Source organism: Leptodactylus fuscus, chromosome 5, assembly GCF_031893055.1.
Source record: "Leptodactylus fuscus isolate aLepFus1 chromosome 5, aLepFus1.hap2, whole genome shotgun sequence".
Classification (NCBI taxonomy): Eukaryota; Metazoa; Chordata; class Amphibia; order Anura; family Leptodactylidae; genus Leptodactylus; species Leptodactylus fuscus.
Window position 1 is genome coordinate 95,979,682 of NC_134269.1, and position 17,223 is coordinate 95,996,904.

Consider the following 17,223-nt stretch of genomic DNA (forward strand, 5'->3'; position numbering starts at 1 on the left):
ATGTTGTATCTATGGAATAACTATTACTGGTTTTCTGCCCATAAAAGGGTAAATATGTTGTAAAAAGTCACAACGAATCAAAAAGTTGGCAGAGGTTTCCATTGAGCATCTAATTAAATTGAAACTGCCGCCTGGACTGTAATGAAGTTAAGGTTCCGATGCCGCCTTATTACAGAGTCATGAGGTGACCGGCTTGTTACTTCACCGTGATCCTATTAAGGAGAAATGAGACAATTTGATTTAAACATTAACACAACGCTTATAAAACATATTGGGGTGAGATTTCCTGTAATCAAAATGACCTCTCAAAGAAATATCACAGACGCAAACATGATCCGTGATGAGCTGCACCAGGTTTCTTCCCAGAATCCAACACTTGTCTATTCTCTTAGCAGCAGTAGTGTGAGAAGTACAGGATGATTGAGAGATATAGGAAGTGATGGATGGAGGCAGGTAGATGGACATTTACATGTCGTGCTTTGTGCAATGACATTTCTTACATTGTTATTTTCTTCCAAGGACCTTGAAACAAAAGTGAGAACTGGTGCGTTTTGAAGCAGGATTTTTGCTGATATATTTATCTATTGAAAGCAATATTCTCAGGTCATTTATGCAGCCCTATCTGAGAGCAGAGTATGATAGGTATTATGATTTGGAGCATGATTTCAAAGTAAATACTGACAGGACTCTTAGAAGAGACAATGAGAGTCCTTCTTACCCCAATCTAAGGTGAACGGACTTCCAAATTACGTATTAAATCTGAAAGGGGCATCCTACAAAACTAAATATATAAAATAAAACCTTTATTTGAACTAATTAAAAACTATCCAATGAGAGCGTTAACCACCCTTGTACACAATAAAAATACGATAACCCCCAGTCTACGCTCTATATTTCATCAGGCCTAGTGGAGAACAAAGCTAGAGTTGACTCATTGATAGATATGTATATCGGATAGACAATCCCTTTCATACCCTTGTATTTAGTATGGAAGGTGTATGTAACTATCCCTCACCCTAATCTGGCTCAACTACAGTACTGCCAATAACCTCTCGACACAACTTGATACACTGATGCAAGCAGAGTTGTCAATCACTACAGGCAAGGTAAGCAGGACTCTCACTGTCTCTTCTAGGAGTCCTGTCAGGATTTACTATGCTTTTTATTCTGAAAAATCTGCTTCAAAGGATATAGATTGATATATGACACATAGCTCAGCTTCTCTACATTTATCATATACTATATACTATATAAATCTGTAGTGGCCATGTGATGGAAACAAAGATAGAAGACTGGTTACCGTACATTTTCAGAACTGTTTTTTTGTAAAGAGCTGTAAACCCATGCGTCTAGCACATGACAGGTCCACTGCAAGCCTACCAGATACTTCTCTAGGTTCCTATACACATTAGATTAATTACAGCAGAACTTGCAGATTTCAGTAGTACCATCTAATGAGGTTGCCCTAACTCTTCCCATTACTCTTCCCATGTCTGATTTTAATATTCCCCATCCTGTGTTCTCATGGAAGAGTCCAGCAGTGGATTATTTCCTGACCCTGTTCAGAACACAAGCTGAGTGTGCATCTATGTCTATAGGGAACCTGGTAGGGTTCTCAGTCGACCGAACAAGCTTTTGGCTATCCAAGGTATATGGACACGTTAGCCTGAGTATCATGCAGGTTATCATACTTCGGAAATGTAGTTCCCATTACTTGCTTGGTTAACTACATCTGATTCCATGTAGCTACAGGTGCTGAAGTAGTCAAAGGCCTTTTTGTCCATTATAATGGTCTTTTGGAGGTATGTGATGTCTGAATTAGGTTCTTCCCCCTTTCAGGCAGTAGGAGGCATGAGAAGACTGTACAAGGAATCATGTAGCTTCAGGTTGAAACCATGCATGAAACATGTTAGCACATGACAAATAGTAGGCCATGTGCTTTCTATGTACTGAGAAGGTGGTTTGGGGGTATATAGGTCTGATATGTAGACTAGAGAGTGACCTGTTGCAGCCAAGGCCATGTTCACATTTGCAATTCAGTTTAGAAAACACCAGCCCCTAGCCCTCACTGCCCCCTCTAAGGTTGGAGGCTTGCCTCCTCGTACAGTTATTAGTTTAATTGATTTCTATAGGTCAAAATGACAAGGTTGTATTGTGTAGTAAGGACAGCCAAATAAAGAAGCTTCTGGAAACATCTGTTAGCGTGGGGTTCTTCCAGGTTCTCCAGTTACCTCCCACACTCCTGAAGCATACTGGTAGCTGAATTGGCTTAACTTTAACATTTATCCTTGAGTGTATTCTTAATGCAGAAATGAGATTTTAAGCCTCACTGTGGTCAAGGATTTATGTAAATTTTGGTAATCTCCATACAGTTCTGCTGGGCACTAATATAAGAAGCAGAAAAAATAATAATGTAGATGTCTTTTAAAAACTTACAATATTCTGTATTTGCTATAGAGCTTTAGCTGTTCAGCTAGCTAGCCATGTATTGGATTTTTGGATTTTGGGTATGTTCCTTGTTTTTTTATTTGTTAGCTTCAGTATTAGAAAATGATCTTTTATATCTTCTTGTTCTCTTAAGCAAGGGTTAAATTGTCCAATCCCTTCTGTTCTCAAGTCAAGTACAAAAGCTGCCCTAACCCCTCGCCCAGGAAACCCCCCTTCATATTAACAGCTGTTGTTCTTTTCATTAGCTAAGGTAATTGTAACTTGTAGTCAAAATTGGAAGGATCCCCATGCAGTGTAATTCAGGTCGTCTCCCTGTTATCCCTCTTCTGGCAGTGTTACTGAAAGGCGGCATGTAAGCTTATTAGTCTGCTGTCAGTCACACGGCCGACCTGGGAGACTGAGGGCCATTTAGCTGGGCTTGCCACACACAGAGGAGATTCTAGGACGCAGCTCATCACTGAGTGACATGTGAAGACCTTACACAGATACACAACACTCTTCTTGGGGGAATTCTAGCCGTGGTACAACAGCTTAGCTTTGTGGGCAAAGTTTACTCATTAAACGGTGGTGGGCTAGTTCAATGGTTAGCTGCTGCTTCTTCTGAAGACTGGGATTACAAGGTGTATTGAGTTTATGCAAACTAAGATGCAAGAAATATTCCCACCTTGTAAACTGATGGCGTATCACAAGGTTGCGCTTCTTTATATATATCACTTCCTAATCATGAAAGACCCAATCAATCCTAAATGGGCGTTCACTTTAACATTCTCAGGGTCCGTTGTTAGCATTCGTTAGAAAATGTTAACTGTATACACTAACAGATTGGTCAAAAATCCACTAATTTCAATGGGATTTGTTCTGTCATCCATTAGCATCCACGATCAACAAATTCTTCAAGGGGTGAGTTTTTCGGCAGAGATTATAAGGCAGGGTGCAGGACTTTTGGCTCCACTCAAAATGACGGAAGTGAAGTGTGAATTATTTTTTTTAATATTAATGTCTACGGCTAATGGACGTATGGTGGATGGTAATGGACAGTCCTCCATTATGCCGTCTGTTATTTCTGTACTTTTTTGCCACATTCGCTCAAAAATCAGAACAAGAAGTAAAAAAGAAAAGAGGTCTGTATAAAAACGGACACTAACTGGATCATTTAAAAAAAAACAGGGTTGGGGGATATCGTCACTCCATAGGGAGAGACCACCATTTAGGTGTGTGGAGTCTTATTAAGCCATGACCGCTCCACTGTGCAAGGGAACATGGGAAGAATATGCAAATCTGACTTCCATGATGTAATTAGGAAGTCAGTGCCTCAATCATGCACACCAATAGAGGGCGCTCACTGAGAATGTGCAAGTCTATCTACATCATGGAAGATAGACTTGCACACCCTTAGTGAGCGCCCTCTATTGGTATGCATGACTGAGGCACTGACTTCCTAATTACATCATGGAAGTTAAAAAAAACAAAAGAAACAGACACACAGTATGTGAATACTGTTCCTAGCTTGGTGGGCTTTAAGAAAAATCTTATCAGTATGCTATTGACAGTACTATTTGCAATTAGCTTAATATGTAGTTCCTAACAAAGTAATTTGTCTATTAAGTAAAAGTAGAAAGTCAAAGTTTGGGTATTATTGTGTTACCACGCTATTTATTATATAACATCAGATCATGATCTCAAATGTGAACTAATTCCTAATCCTCCCCACTAATAATCACAACGATGTCATCGCCTTTCTTAGCACATTTTATATCATTTTATTATGCAGGATTGTTTTGGTACGGAATATTATTTATAGAATGAAATCTAAAAGCAGAAGATGATGATGCAGGAAACAGTCATACCTAGTAATCGTGTCAGAAAAGCATCCTCTCATATGTAACCTTAGCAGAGAAATACATAGGCAAGCTAGCTAGCAATATAAAATATGTATCAGAATGTGAGATTTGCTCAGATATAGTTTTATTTTCAGAGGTTGTACACCTTTGCATATCACAGAATAGCAGGAGTAATGGTCTGCGCTCCTGCAACACGCCCCATCAAAAGTACCAGTTAACAAATGACACAGCCCACTGGGAAAACTGGATTTAATGAAACACAATGCTGGGTCAGGGAGATGAAATATTGGATAGCTCTGGCCAGAGTCCATCAATCTGGTGTAGCTTCAAGAATAGAAATATAATGCAGAATAGTATTTCCATATTTTTCCCATAAGTCATTGAATTAGATAATTTAACATTACAGTTTCTAAGCATAACTAATGATCTAGTAAATTGTGAATACTTGATATACTGGGGACTCTACAATAGGTTGCAAGAAAACAACCCCTATAAGAGATCATTTCATATAGCAGCAATTCATTGCTTCCTTAAATGACTGCCCCATTTCATGGCTCTTCTAGGTCGGTAGTACAAGTAAAGTTTTCAGGTTTCAATCTCTTGTCTTTTTAAGTCTGTACTTGGATTAGACACAGCAATTTATATTCTGTCAGTGCTGAAATTTCATTTTTATGTCTTGTGTTTCTTACTTTCTATTCTCATTTCTATCAGTGGACTTAGCATGCTTATTCTTCCCTCTTTATAGAATTCCTCTGACCAGATATCGTTCCGGGCTGCTGGTGGGCTATCAGTTCTGGAACAGATCCTGCAAATAATGACTCCTCCAAGTAATTCCAGTACATCTTCCCGTGTCCCTTTCAAGTAAGTGCCTATTGTTTTACTGTATTAGTAGATCATAAGTATATAAACATATTTCATAATGGAAGACAAAGATTTACAGTTACTGAGCAGGGCATTATGTTTTCTGTTATTGTGACCCTAATTATATAGGATGTAAAAAAATGTATTGTGTTACTGAGATCTTTCCAGCTCAGTTGTATGAAGGGGATGCTGTGTTTGCTTGTCTCTGCTTTGCGTTTGTGATCCCAGTTTTACATACTGTACATTCTTTCTACATCTCAGTCTCAATCAAGTAATTGTGATGTATTATACAACAGAGACACAACGCTAATACCTGTGATCAGTGCTCACTCTGTTCTACAAAATTATAAAAATATTTTTCCCGTGTGGTGAATATCGTAGTGGGAAAAAAAATCGAAAGTGCCAAACTCTGTTTTTTCACCATTTTGCCTCTGTTAAAAATTTGAATAAAAAGTGCAATAGATGTTCCCCAAAATGGCGTAACTAAAAAGTGCACCTGGCCCTTCAAAAAAAGACTCCCTATGCATTCCCATACACGGAAATATAAAAAAGTTCCAGGTCTCAAACTATAGCGACTTTATGAAAACAATGTTATTTTGCAAAGTTTTTTGTTAAGTAGTTAAAATGTAAATAAATCTACACTGCTCAAAAATATAAAGGGAACACTTAAATAACACATCCTAGATCTCAATGAATGAAATATTCTCATTGAATACTTTGTTCTGTACAAAGTTGAATGTGATGACAACAAAATCACACAAAAATCATCAATGGAAATCAAGTTTATTAACCAATGGAGGCCTGAATTTGGAGTCACTTCCATAATTAAAGTGGAAAAACATAATACAGGATGATGTAATGTCAAAAACATGTCAAAATGAGGCTCAGTAGTGTGTGTGGCCTCCACGTGCCTGTATGACCTCCCTATAATGCCTGGGCATGCTCCTGATGAGGTTGCGAATTGTCTCCTGAGAGATCTCCTCCCAGACCTGGACTAAAGCATCTGCCAACTCCTAGACAGTCTGTGGTACAACGTGACGTTGGTGGATGGAGCGAGACATGATGTTCCAGATGTGCTGAATCGGATTCAGGTCTGGGGAATGGGCAGTGCAGTCCATAGCATCAATGCCTTCATCTTACAGGAACTGCTGACACACTGCAGCCACATGAGGTCTGGCATTGTCCTGCATTAGGAAGAACTCAGGGCCAACCACACCAGCATATGGTCTCACAAGGGGTCTGAGGATCTCATTTCAGTGCCTAATGTCGGTCAGGCTACCTCTGGCGAGCACATGGAGGGCTGTGCGTCCTTCCAAAGAAATGCCACCCCACACCATTACTGACCCCCTGCCAAACCAGTCATGGTGAAGGATGTTGCAGGCAGCAGATCGCTCTCCACAGCGTCTCCAGACTCTGTCACGTCTGTCACATGTGCTCAGTGTGAACCTGCTTTCATCTATGAAGAGCACAGGGCGCCAAGTTGCTAATCCTGGTGTTCTGTGACAAATGCCAAGCGTCCTGCACGGTGTTGGGCTGTGAGCACAACCCCCATCTGTGGACGTTGGGCCCTCATACCATCCTCATGGAGTTTCTAACCGTTTGTGTAGACACATACACATTTGTGGCCTGCTGGAGGTCATTTTGCAGGGCTCTGGCAGTGCTCCTCCTGTTCCTCCTTGCACAAAGACAGAGGTAGCGGTCCTGCTGCTGGGTTCTTGCCCTCCTACGGCCTCCTCCACGTCTCTTGGTGTACTGGCCTGTCTCCTGGTAGCGCCTCCAGCCTCTGGACACTACACTGACAGACACAGCCAGAAAGGATTGGTACCGAGATGTGGTCTGTGGTCCCCACCTGCAGGACTGCTCCTTTATTGAGTGTGTCTTGATAATTGCCAATAATTTCCATCTGTTGTCTATTCCATTTGCATAACATCATGTGAAATTAATTGTCAATCAGAGTTGCTTGGAGTCACATTGTGTTGCTTAAGTGTTCCCTTTATTTTCTTGAGAAGTGTATATAAATTTGGTATCCATAGAATCCATGGAAACATACCGTAGAATACAGGTGACATGTCATTTTGGCTGCGCAATGAACGCCATAAAAACAAAGCCTGTAAGAATGTCACACAAATACCTGATTTTCCAGCTTCCCAGTACATTGTACAGAATAATAAATGGTACCATTATGAAGATCAATTTGGCCCACAAACATTAAAGGGGGTGTGCAAGGAGGTTGTATGTTCTCCCCGTGTTTGCGTGGGTTTCCTCCGGGTACTCCGGTTTCCTCCCACACACCAAAGACATACTGATAGGGACTGTAGATTGTGAGCCCTATATCGGACAGTGACTGACAATATCTGTAAAGCGCTGCTGAATATGATGGCGCTATATAAGTAAGCATAATAAATAATTTTCCCATAACCCTTGTTCACCAACCTGCAGGCTGTATGCTCTGTTCACTTCCTGGTTTTCTCGGCACATTTGTGGGGGGTGTTTCACTTGCTCTGCTATCTGCTATGTTTGCAGTGAGTAATGAGGGATTGGTTGTAAATGCATTACCACAGTATGAAGCTGATGTAGCAGAGCTGGATTTGAGTCAGCTTGCATTACATACAGAGGTAACAGACTCCTTATCTCAGCCCTTATTAGCCAAATTCAATTAAACCAGAATCAGTAATGCCAGAGCTCTCACCTCCCCCTCCCCTTTCTGAGGAGTTTCGTTGCTTGTCAGACATACACAGCTCAGAGCTGCTGCTGAGCACTCAGCCCCTCCTTCTCTCCCTGAGAGCAGGGAGCTACATCACTTGGGAACTGAGCAGATAAGCCCGTGGCCATAGAAACTAGTGTAAACAATGAAGTGAATAAATTAAGATAGCGGCCAAACAAAGCAGTTTTGAAAAAGCAATGTATTTAGGAAAAGTCTTAAATCCACATAAACTAGCAGTATAGATAGGATGCTTTTCATGGGACAACCCCTTTAAGACCTCATATGGCTCTGTGAACAGAAAAGTAAAAAAGTTATAGGGTTAGGTTACTTGGAAGGGGTTAAATAGGTTTCCAAATTGAGTATTCTTGAGTATATGGTATTCTCTATTTTAATAAATATTTCTTTCAGCATTTTATTACATTGCAGTTGGGAATGAAAATGTATCATACGATATTCTCATCTGCATTTGTCAACATTTCTAAAAGTTTTTATGACACAGACTAAGAACAGGTGGTTGTTGGTTCTTTTGTAATAGGATTAATATATTGGTAGTGAGGCTTCCAGTCCGTACTACAACAACATAATGCTGTCTGGACAGCCTGTGGGTGAGGTATACAGCTAATATATAGTTCCTAAAATAAGGTCAAGCTTCAGCAAAATTTTAGACAAGACTAGTATACTACTTTATGAATGATTAGAGGATAAGAAAGGTGCAAGTGTGGCATGAAGTAGGGCAGTATGCAAGAGCTCCATAATTTCTTTTCAGAAACCCAAATTAGGGGAAACACGGTGGCTCAGTGGTGAGCACTGCAGTCTTGCAGCACTGGAGTCCTGGGTTCAAATCCCACCAGGAACGACATCTGCAAGGAGTTTGTATGTTCTCCCCGTGGATTTCCTCCCATTCTACAAAAACATACTTAAATGAAAAAAAATAAAATAAAATAAAAATGTGCATTGTGATCCCAATTCGGGGCTCTAAATCTACATTAAAAAAAATGTCTTGTATGTATTGTGCTTTGAAATGATTTCAGATTGACTATGGTTGTCACAAATCAGCTTATGAATTGTCAGGTCTCCTAGAACTCTGTCTGGCCCATTTCTAGCTGTTCAAGGCAAACACAGCCAAAGAAATGTCACAGTGAAAATGAAGTATATATCTATGTGGAAACGAATGTTAGGCGGTGGATACAAACTGTATTGGCATTGTAATAATCAATGACATGGTTTTATTTATTTATTTTTTGAGTAATATATATACCTAGTATATCCTAGTATATCTTCTCTTCTCAGCTTATCTGTGTCTACGTCTGTAACATATTACTCTGTATTATCCTGTATCTGTATTACTATGCTGCTGTAACACGCTGAAATTTCCCCAAGGTGGGACTATTAAAGGATTATCTTATCTTATCTTATCTTATACCAGTATTCTGGCACCCACACTTTGGAATAGTAGAATGTGATGAACTAGGGAGCAGGAGATATCTGGCTGAGTAGTACTAGATGTGGCCACATGAATAGCAGTACAGTATGGAAACCAACATGATGGACCCAGGTTGCAGGAGATGACTGGCTGAGTATTGATAGCTGTGGTAGTACTGTATGGAAAAGAATGTGATGGAGCAGGTCACAGGACATGAAGACTGACTCGTAGAGAAAGCAGGCAGCATCAGCAGTACAGTAAATGAAACATGATACAGGAAGACAGATGCAGTGACAGATCTATTCACTGCGTGTGAAAATTCAAATGGATCCATGCCTGATTCATTTTGACAAAATGCAGCGAGGTGTCAGTTACCTGCTTTGTCTCTGTTCGGAGTTGCAAAGTGAAAAATTTCTGGTTTATCATGCTCCAAATACTGTACTTGCCGCCACTGATTTTCCATATAGCTGTGGTACTGGCGGAGGTGGGGTAGTTCTAAATGAGTGTGGGCAGAGGTGTCCTGGGCAAACGTGGTTTGCACTGGCATTGGTCTCCCTGAAAGCTGCGTCAAGATGCATATGCAGCCTATCCTGATAATATAGAAATAAGCAGGGAAAAATTCCTCCATTTAGGCTTTATAATAAGGGTCTAAAAGTACAGTAATAAATTACTCTTCATTTTTCTTCATGCTAATAATACACTGGTAATTATGTATGAAACCTGTGTCCTGCTATGCTAGCTAATGTGTTTGTGGAATCAGAACCCTACCATGTTTGGTCTTCTTGGTCACCATGGTCATCGTCATCACAATCGTCTTGAGACAGATAAGCCCCCCCTCAATCATCTTGAGAAATATCAAGCCCCCCTCTGCATCCAAAGAAACATGTTTCTTCTCCTGTCGCCTAAAACAACCAGGTCCTCCACCACGATCACCCAAACCTGGTTCTTCATCCTCCTCCAATTTCTCTTGCACCCCAGAGTGCAGTCACTGTGACCAGGAGGTAAAAAACCGTTCTTCTTCCATCCCTTGTTTCAGTAGTTTAAGCCCTTCCCGACATCCGTCGTATTAGATCCACCGTCACTTTTTAACATTAAAGGTTTTTATTGAAGTTTTTGGTGGAAAACCCCCCCAAAAAAAAACAAGAAGAAATGGGGAAGAGGACCGCAGAGCAACAAGCCACAAAGTATAATGCGACTAAGAACAATGTGAGGTGGGGTGGAAGTAGCGGGGAATAGAACCATGGAGCACGAAGGAGAAGTCAGGAAGGGAAGGGCGTGACAGGAGGTGTGAAAGGCCCATGAGTAATGTAAGTGTTGCATAGGAGTTATACTTTCTAAGTTCCGCAATCTTGATGCAAAATTTTACTGAGACAAAAGCAAAACCTGACTATATATGAGTAATACAGAAAGGAGCCCATGCCTTTTCTGATAGCTTTCCTGATGTGGTCATACCTGCAGTCTTTCTAGGCTTGATTTATGGGCGTACATGTCTAGTACATGACCATTGTGACTGTGAGCTCTGTATTTTGTGTCTGAGACAGATGGTAAACTGGCTGCTGTGCCAGATGGAAGGGAGGAGTCCGGCTCCTAGGTCATGCACCTCTCTTCAGTGTTCACTCAATGTTGGCTTGATAACACCACTTTATCCTTGTAGGGGTTTTTTTGTACCATAAAAAATTGCAATGCACTTATTATTTTATAGCTCATGGTATTATCCAGTAACCTAGCCTTTACATCTTAAAGAAGTGTTTGTGCCTATGTGCTACTCAGTCTGAGATATGTGCCTGTTTAGCCCAAATTCACCTAGAATCTCACAAACATAGCTAAGGTTTCTGTATACATAGTGGCTTTGCTCGTAAGACAAAAACTGCCCAGTTTCTACTGCAGATTGACATGGGTATGGCCACATAACTTGTACGGGTGAATCTCATCTGTACAAACTGTGAATGCAAACTGCACATCAGTAAGCATTAGGCTATGTTTACATTGCCCTTTTTTTAAAAAAAAAAAAAAAAACTGAAGAGCTACATGCAGTTTTTAATTGCAGTCATGAGCCACACATGTTACTATGCATGAACCAGTATGATAACAACCATTAACCAGTCATTACTCAATTACTTATGGCTCGTTAAAAACTGCATGCAGTTCTCCAGCCTTAAGCCCTATTCACATGACCATAATTGCTTTCCGTATATTGTCCACATGTTTGTGGTTAGTATACAAACCCGTTATTTTCTATGGCGCCATACATGTGTCCATATTTTAACAGATCGTTGATCTGCAAAATATGGAGCAGGTCCTTATCCTGTTCCCATACTAATTTTTATCCAATTCAAGAAAGCTGAATGAATGACAGCAAAGAGATCTAGAAAACTATGGTGATTTGATACAGAAAGTATATTGGGAAATTGTATAACTTTTCATTATACAAAGAATAATATATATATAAGAATAATATTTGTCTCTCAGTATTTGTCTGGACAACTGTAAGCTGGAGCTACACATAGACTCTTATACTAAAATTTACCAACTGCAGTCTACAGGAATGTGACTCCCAGCGCTGCTCTGGACTGCAGCCCTCACTTATTTATTTTTTTATTCTTTCTTAAATGTCTTAAATGGGTTTTTAGTCGTCCAGGTATAGATCCTATCCATACCAGATTAGAAAATACTTGACTGCCAACCTTACCTATTATGGCTACTGCATTGCTACATTTACCTGGAGCAGAAATGCTACAGATATTGCATCCATAATTGCACCAAGAAAATCCACAGCACATTTTGTAACTCCCATCTGAAAAATATCAGTGCTAGCTACAAAAATAAGTGGTGCAGCTTCTAAATTCACAACATTTTAATCCTTTTTGTGGATTTTGACAGTAAATTTCATTCTTTGTAATGCACAGGGTGTAATCCGCTATAAATCTGACAATGCACATTCACTACATTGCATTTTGCAGTGCACTTGATACAGAATTTATTGTGAAATCTGCAACAGTTTTCCTCGGGATGCTGTGCTAATTAAATTTTTCATTATATGTATATTATAGTTAGATAGTTCTAACCTTTTACTGTTTTTCCAGGTCTGTCTGCAGTGCTGTGAATATCTACATGTTAACCTGCAATAACTGTTCAGAGAACTGCACTTATGTCCTCATGAGCAGTAAAATCACATTCCTTCTGGAGCTCCTTATACAGCAGTTGTCGGTAAGTTGACTCTTATTGTTGTCATATTCAGGTTTATTATAACCATTCATTCTAGCTGGTTATAAATGTACTTTTGGGTCATTATTTTCTGATGTGAACTTAACACATAGTATCTTATTCATACCATGTCCAAACATTTATTCCCAGTCAAGCTTCTTGCATCCTGACTCTTTTTGTTTTATAAAAACATTGGGTTAAGAAATTCTCAATCTTCCTTCTAGTTCTGGTGATTTGTTTTCCAACTCTTTCAATGCACAGAAGCTAGAGACATTCTAAGTAGTTTGTGAAGCCGGCGTCTCACCAGCTGCAAAGCACACTTAATATTTAATTAAAAATTTCATTTCTAATTCATCACTACTCAGAATTGTATGATATATAGACACAGCATTCATCCTCAGACTTTGGTGTGCAGATCTGTCCTCGAGCCAAGTCGTTTGGTAATTGAAAATCTATGTATGTGACTTAAATAATTCACACAACTTCTCTTGGATCAGACGGAAGTTTGATTGTTTAGGGACATTTAATGGGAGTCCTTGTTTGCTTGTCTGTGAAACATTCATTACGTACAATACCTTTAATGTTGCAGTGCAATATCTGTCATTACATTCTTCAATCCACCAGTTCATCCATCCGTATGTGTATGTTATATACTAAGGGCAGCATGCATGGGGCAGGTACTGAACTGTCTTGGTCTATCATGCAGTTGAGACCTGCTGCATATAATGTCAGCCAAAACATTTTACTTCTTATGATTTTGTAACTAATTGGTCATTTTTCTTTGCTGAAAACCAGGAGAGGATTGAAAAAAAAAGGAGAATTGCCATCATTCCTTAATAGGTTTTTACCATTTATGATCCACATTGGTTTTGGCTTCAAAACTGCTTCAACAAAACCTCAAAGCTTGTGTATTTATATTCTACTTTTAGAATAAAAATAGCAACCTAATTGAGTCTCAAAAACACCCTGAAAAATGTTTTAAAAAGCTGAAACATAACATGCAAGTGTGAAGGAAGGAGAAGAATTGCAAGATTTCTAGCAGATTTCCTAAGGGCTTGTTCACACGGGGCAAGAGGGGGCGGATTTTGGTGCTGAATCCTCCTCAAAATCCGGCCCCTCACAATAGAGGTCTATGCAGACCGCTAGCGTTCTTTTTTCCGCTAGCGGTTTGTTCCCGATAGCGGAAAAAAGAAGCAAGCTGCCCTTTCTTCAGGCGGGTGTCCGCCTCGCGGCATCACCCTCCAGCCTAGGCCCATTCATTTGGGCCTACTCAGGAGCGGAAAGCCGTGACTGTCAGAAGCTGCGACAGTCACGGCAGGCGCATTTTGGACCTATTCTGCTACGGCTTCCCGCATCAAAATCAGGAGCAAAATACGCAGTCCCGTGCCCTGTGTGAACAGGGCCTTACTTATCACCTCCACAAAGCTCTAGAGAATTACGTTAAAATATTTTTAAATATTGTGAAAGCGGACCTGTCACCTTTCCTGACAATGTCTGTTTTAGTAAACCCTTGTATTTCCCACCAGGCTTAACTTGAAGCTCTTGGGCCTTAATGCAAAATATGCAATAGGGCCCTTACTTACCATGTGTCATTTAGAATAGTGGTATATTTTATGTGTTATGGACTTGGTTGCGAATGCTACCGCCACCCTACCTACACCCCGTTCCCTATGAAATTACTCTGGATCCGTTTTTTCTTATTTGTTGTGTTATTCCACTGCTATTACTCCTAGAAACCTAGTTGTCACTCTTAGTCCTTCTTTGGACAGTGACAGTATGAAAAGATGACCCCCTGACTGATAGCGACCAGTTGTGAAGTTATTCATACATTTCTCGGAGGAATAACAGTGGAATGGCACAACACAGAGTTATAACAAAAGATGTTATATTATAAGAATACAAATAATTGCAGTCAGGCATGCTAAGGGGAAATGCTCTTCAAAGTAGTAAAGTATGATGTGTTCATATTTGTGTCTGTGTATTAATCCAAAAATACATATTGTGCTATAGAAAAACTTTTTACTATTTCATACAGATTTGTGTGAGTATGCCTTTAAACTAAGAATGGATCCTTGACCCTTGTGTCACCTGAATAAAGCGGATAAGAAATACCTCTATTAAACTAACATGACAGAGTATAAGTCTTTTTCCTGGTTCCTCAGTCTTTAGCAAGTGATTTTTTGATGAGCTGAAGAAAGATTTCCTTCTGCACAGCGGATGTCTTAAAGCTTTTGTTTTTAGTTAAACTATCCCGCAGGCTATGGCCACAGACAATCTTCTATCCGAAATGCATATATGTTTTCTTGCAGGAGAAGTCTAAACTGAAACTGTATCCATCCAACTTTAACCCATTTCTTTACTGTTACATAGTTCCAGTGGAAAGTATGGGATCTATAATATGACTGACTTCAGTGTTGCCCAATGGACTATACTAGGTCTATTTGGTTTCTGCATTTTGCCTTTTGCACCATGAAACTGTGTGCGTCTGTTGCCATGATATTCATTTTTTCTGGAGCACAGAGGGTGGCTCTGTTACTCCCGACACTGCTATAATAGAACACAGTGCCAGGTGAGATCTCAGCATAGCTCCCTAATTCTGTCACTCAAAGAATGGAGGAGGCGTATTTACCTATAGTGGCAACAGAGGCATCAATTTTCATAGGAAAAAGGTGTTACATTCAAGTGAGCCTGACCTATATAAATGGTTTAATATACCTCACCCTGGTGAAAGGCACCCTTTAAAGCCATGATCTTTAATATACCGACACATCATTTGCAGTGGAAAGGTTAAAATAAATAGGGCTATCTTATGATTCCAAACACATATGCAAACCACACACCTTTACCATTACCATTTTTTACCAACTCCATAGATTATTTCTCCTTAATTAGAGTTAAATTTTTCAATCAGTGCTGACTGTTGCTGTGGATCACTTATAAGTATTTTTAGAGACCAGCTGACCAGCTGTTATTTGACATTTACTAGTACTGTATACTAGGGCCATCACAATATTGTAGGTTTCAGTGTCATAGACCTAGCCACTGCTGCCATAATAACAATGACCTAGAACCTGTCTCTGCCCAGGGTGCTGACTGCTGCCATAATATCAATGACCTAGAACCTGCCTCTGGCCAGGGTGCTGTCTGCTGCTATAATAACAATGACCTAGAACCTGCCTCTTCCCAGGCTGCTGAATGTTGCCATAATAACAATGACCTAGAACCTGCCTCTGCCCGGGGTGCTGTCTGCTGTTATAATAACAATGACCTAGAGCCTGCCTCTTCCCAGGCTGCTGAATGTTGCCATAATAACAATGACCTAGAACCTGCCTCTTCCCAGACTGCTGAATGCTGCCATAATAACAATGACCTAGAACCTGCCTCTTCCCAGGCTGCTGAATGTTGCCATGATAACAATGACCTAGAACCTGCTCTGCCCAGGTTGCTGAATGTTGCCATAATAACAATGACCGAGAACCTGCCTCTGCCCGGGGTGCTGTCTGCTGCTATAATAACAATGACCTAGAACCTGCCTCTGCCCAGGCTGCTGAATGCTGCCATAATAACAATGACCTAGAACCTCTCTCTGCCCAGGGTACTGACTGCTGCCATAATAACAATGACCTAGAACCTGCCTCTTCCCAGGATGCAGAATGCTGCCACAATAACAGTGACCTAGAACCTGTCTCTGCCTAGGGTAGTGACTGCTGCCATAATAACAATGACCTAGAACCTGCCTCTGCCCAGGCTGCTGAGTGCTGCCATAGTAACAATGACCTAGAACCTACCTCTGCCCAGGCTGCTGAAGGCTGCCATAATAACAATGACCTAGAACCTGCCTCTGCCCAGGCCGCTAAATGCTGCCATAATAATAATGACCTAGAACCTGTCTCTGCCCAGGGTGCTGACTGCTGCCATAATAACAATGACCTAGAATCTATCTCTGCCCAGGCTGCTGAAGGCTTCCATAATAACAATGACCTAGAACCTGTCTAGGGCCAAGATGCTGACTGCTGCCATAATAACAATGACCTAGAACCTGTCTAGGCCCAAAGTGCCTACTGCTGCCATAATAACAATGACCTAGAACCTATCTAGGCCCAAGATGCTCACTGCTGCCATAATAACAATGACCTAGAACCTATCTAGGCCCAAGATGCTCACTGCTGCCATAATAACAATGACCTAGAATCTGTCTCTGCCCTGGCTGCTGATTGCTGTCATAGTAACAAAGACCTAGAACCTGCCACATCCATTAACATCTAAAGTGATTTTGCGAGCATTTGCTGGGATAAAGAACATGGGGTACATGTTTGAAGAAAAGAAAGATAGATATATCTTTGGTTTTGTTTTCTCATGTGCTGCATTTTAACATAATAATATAATATTAATACTGACAGATGCAAATAAATAAAGCATTCTTTATAGCCAATACCCCTATATATTGAGCTAGTGAACACATAATCAGATCTCATGTGTCAGACTTGGAACTAGTGGGATGATAGCATTGTATAGAATACACTACCGTTCAAAAGTTTGGGGTCACCCAACCAATTTTGTGTTTTCCATGAAAACTCACACTTTTATTTATCAAATGAGTTGCAAAATGAATAGAAAATATAGTCAAGACTTTGACAAGGTTAGAAATAATGATTTTTATTTGAAATAATAATTTTCTCCTTCAAACTTTGCTCTTGTCAAAGAATGCTCCATTTGCAGCAATTCCAGCCTTGCAGACCTTT

General features: G+C 40.2%; 1 protein-coding gene across 2 annotated transcripts in view; it reads left to right on the forward strand.

Annotated features, from left to right (window-relative positions):
- SCAPER (S-phase cyclin A associated protein in the ER) overlaps positions 1–17,223 on the forward strand; it is a 173,799-nt gene that overhangs the window by 115,557 nt on the left and 41,019 nt on the right. For both annotated transcript variants that reach the window (XM_075273805.1, XM_075273806.1), the window contains exons 23-24: positions 5,035–5,150; positions 12,361–12,484. In XM_075273805.1, the coding sequence (XP_075129906.1) occupies positions 5,035–5,150; positions 12,361–12,484 (240 nt within the window). The remainder of the gene's footprint in view (positions 1–5,034; positions 5,151–12,360; positions 12,485–17,223) is intronic.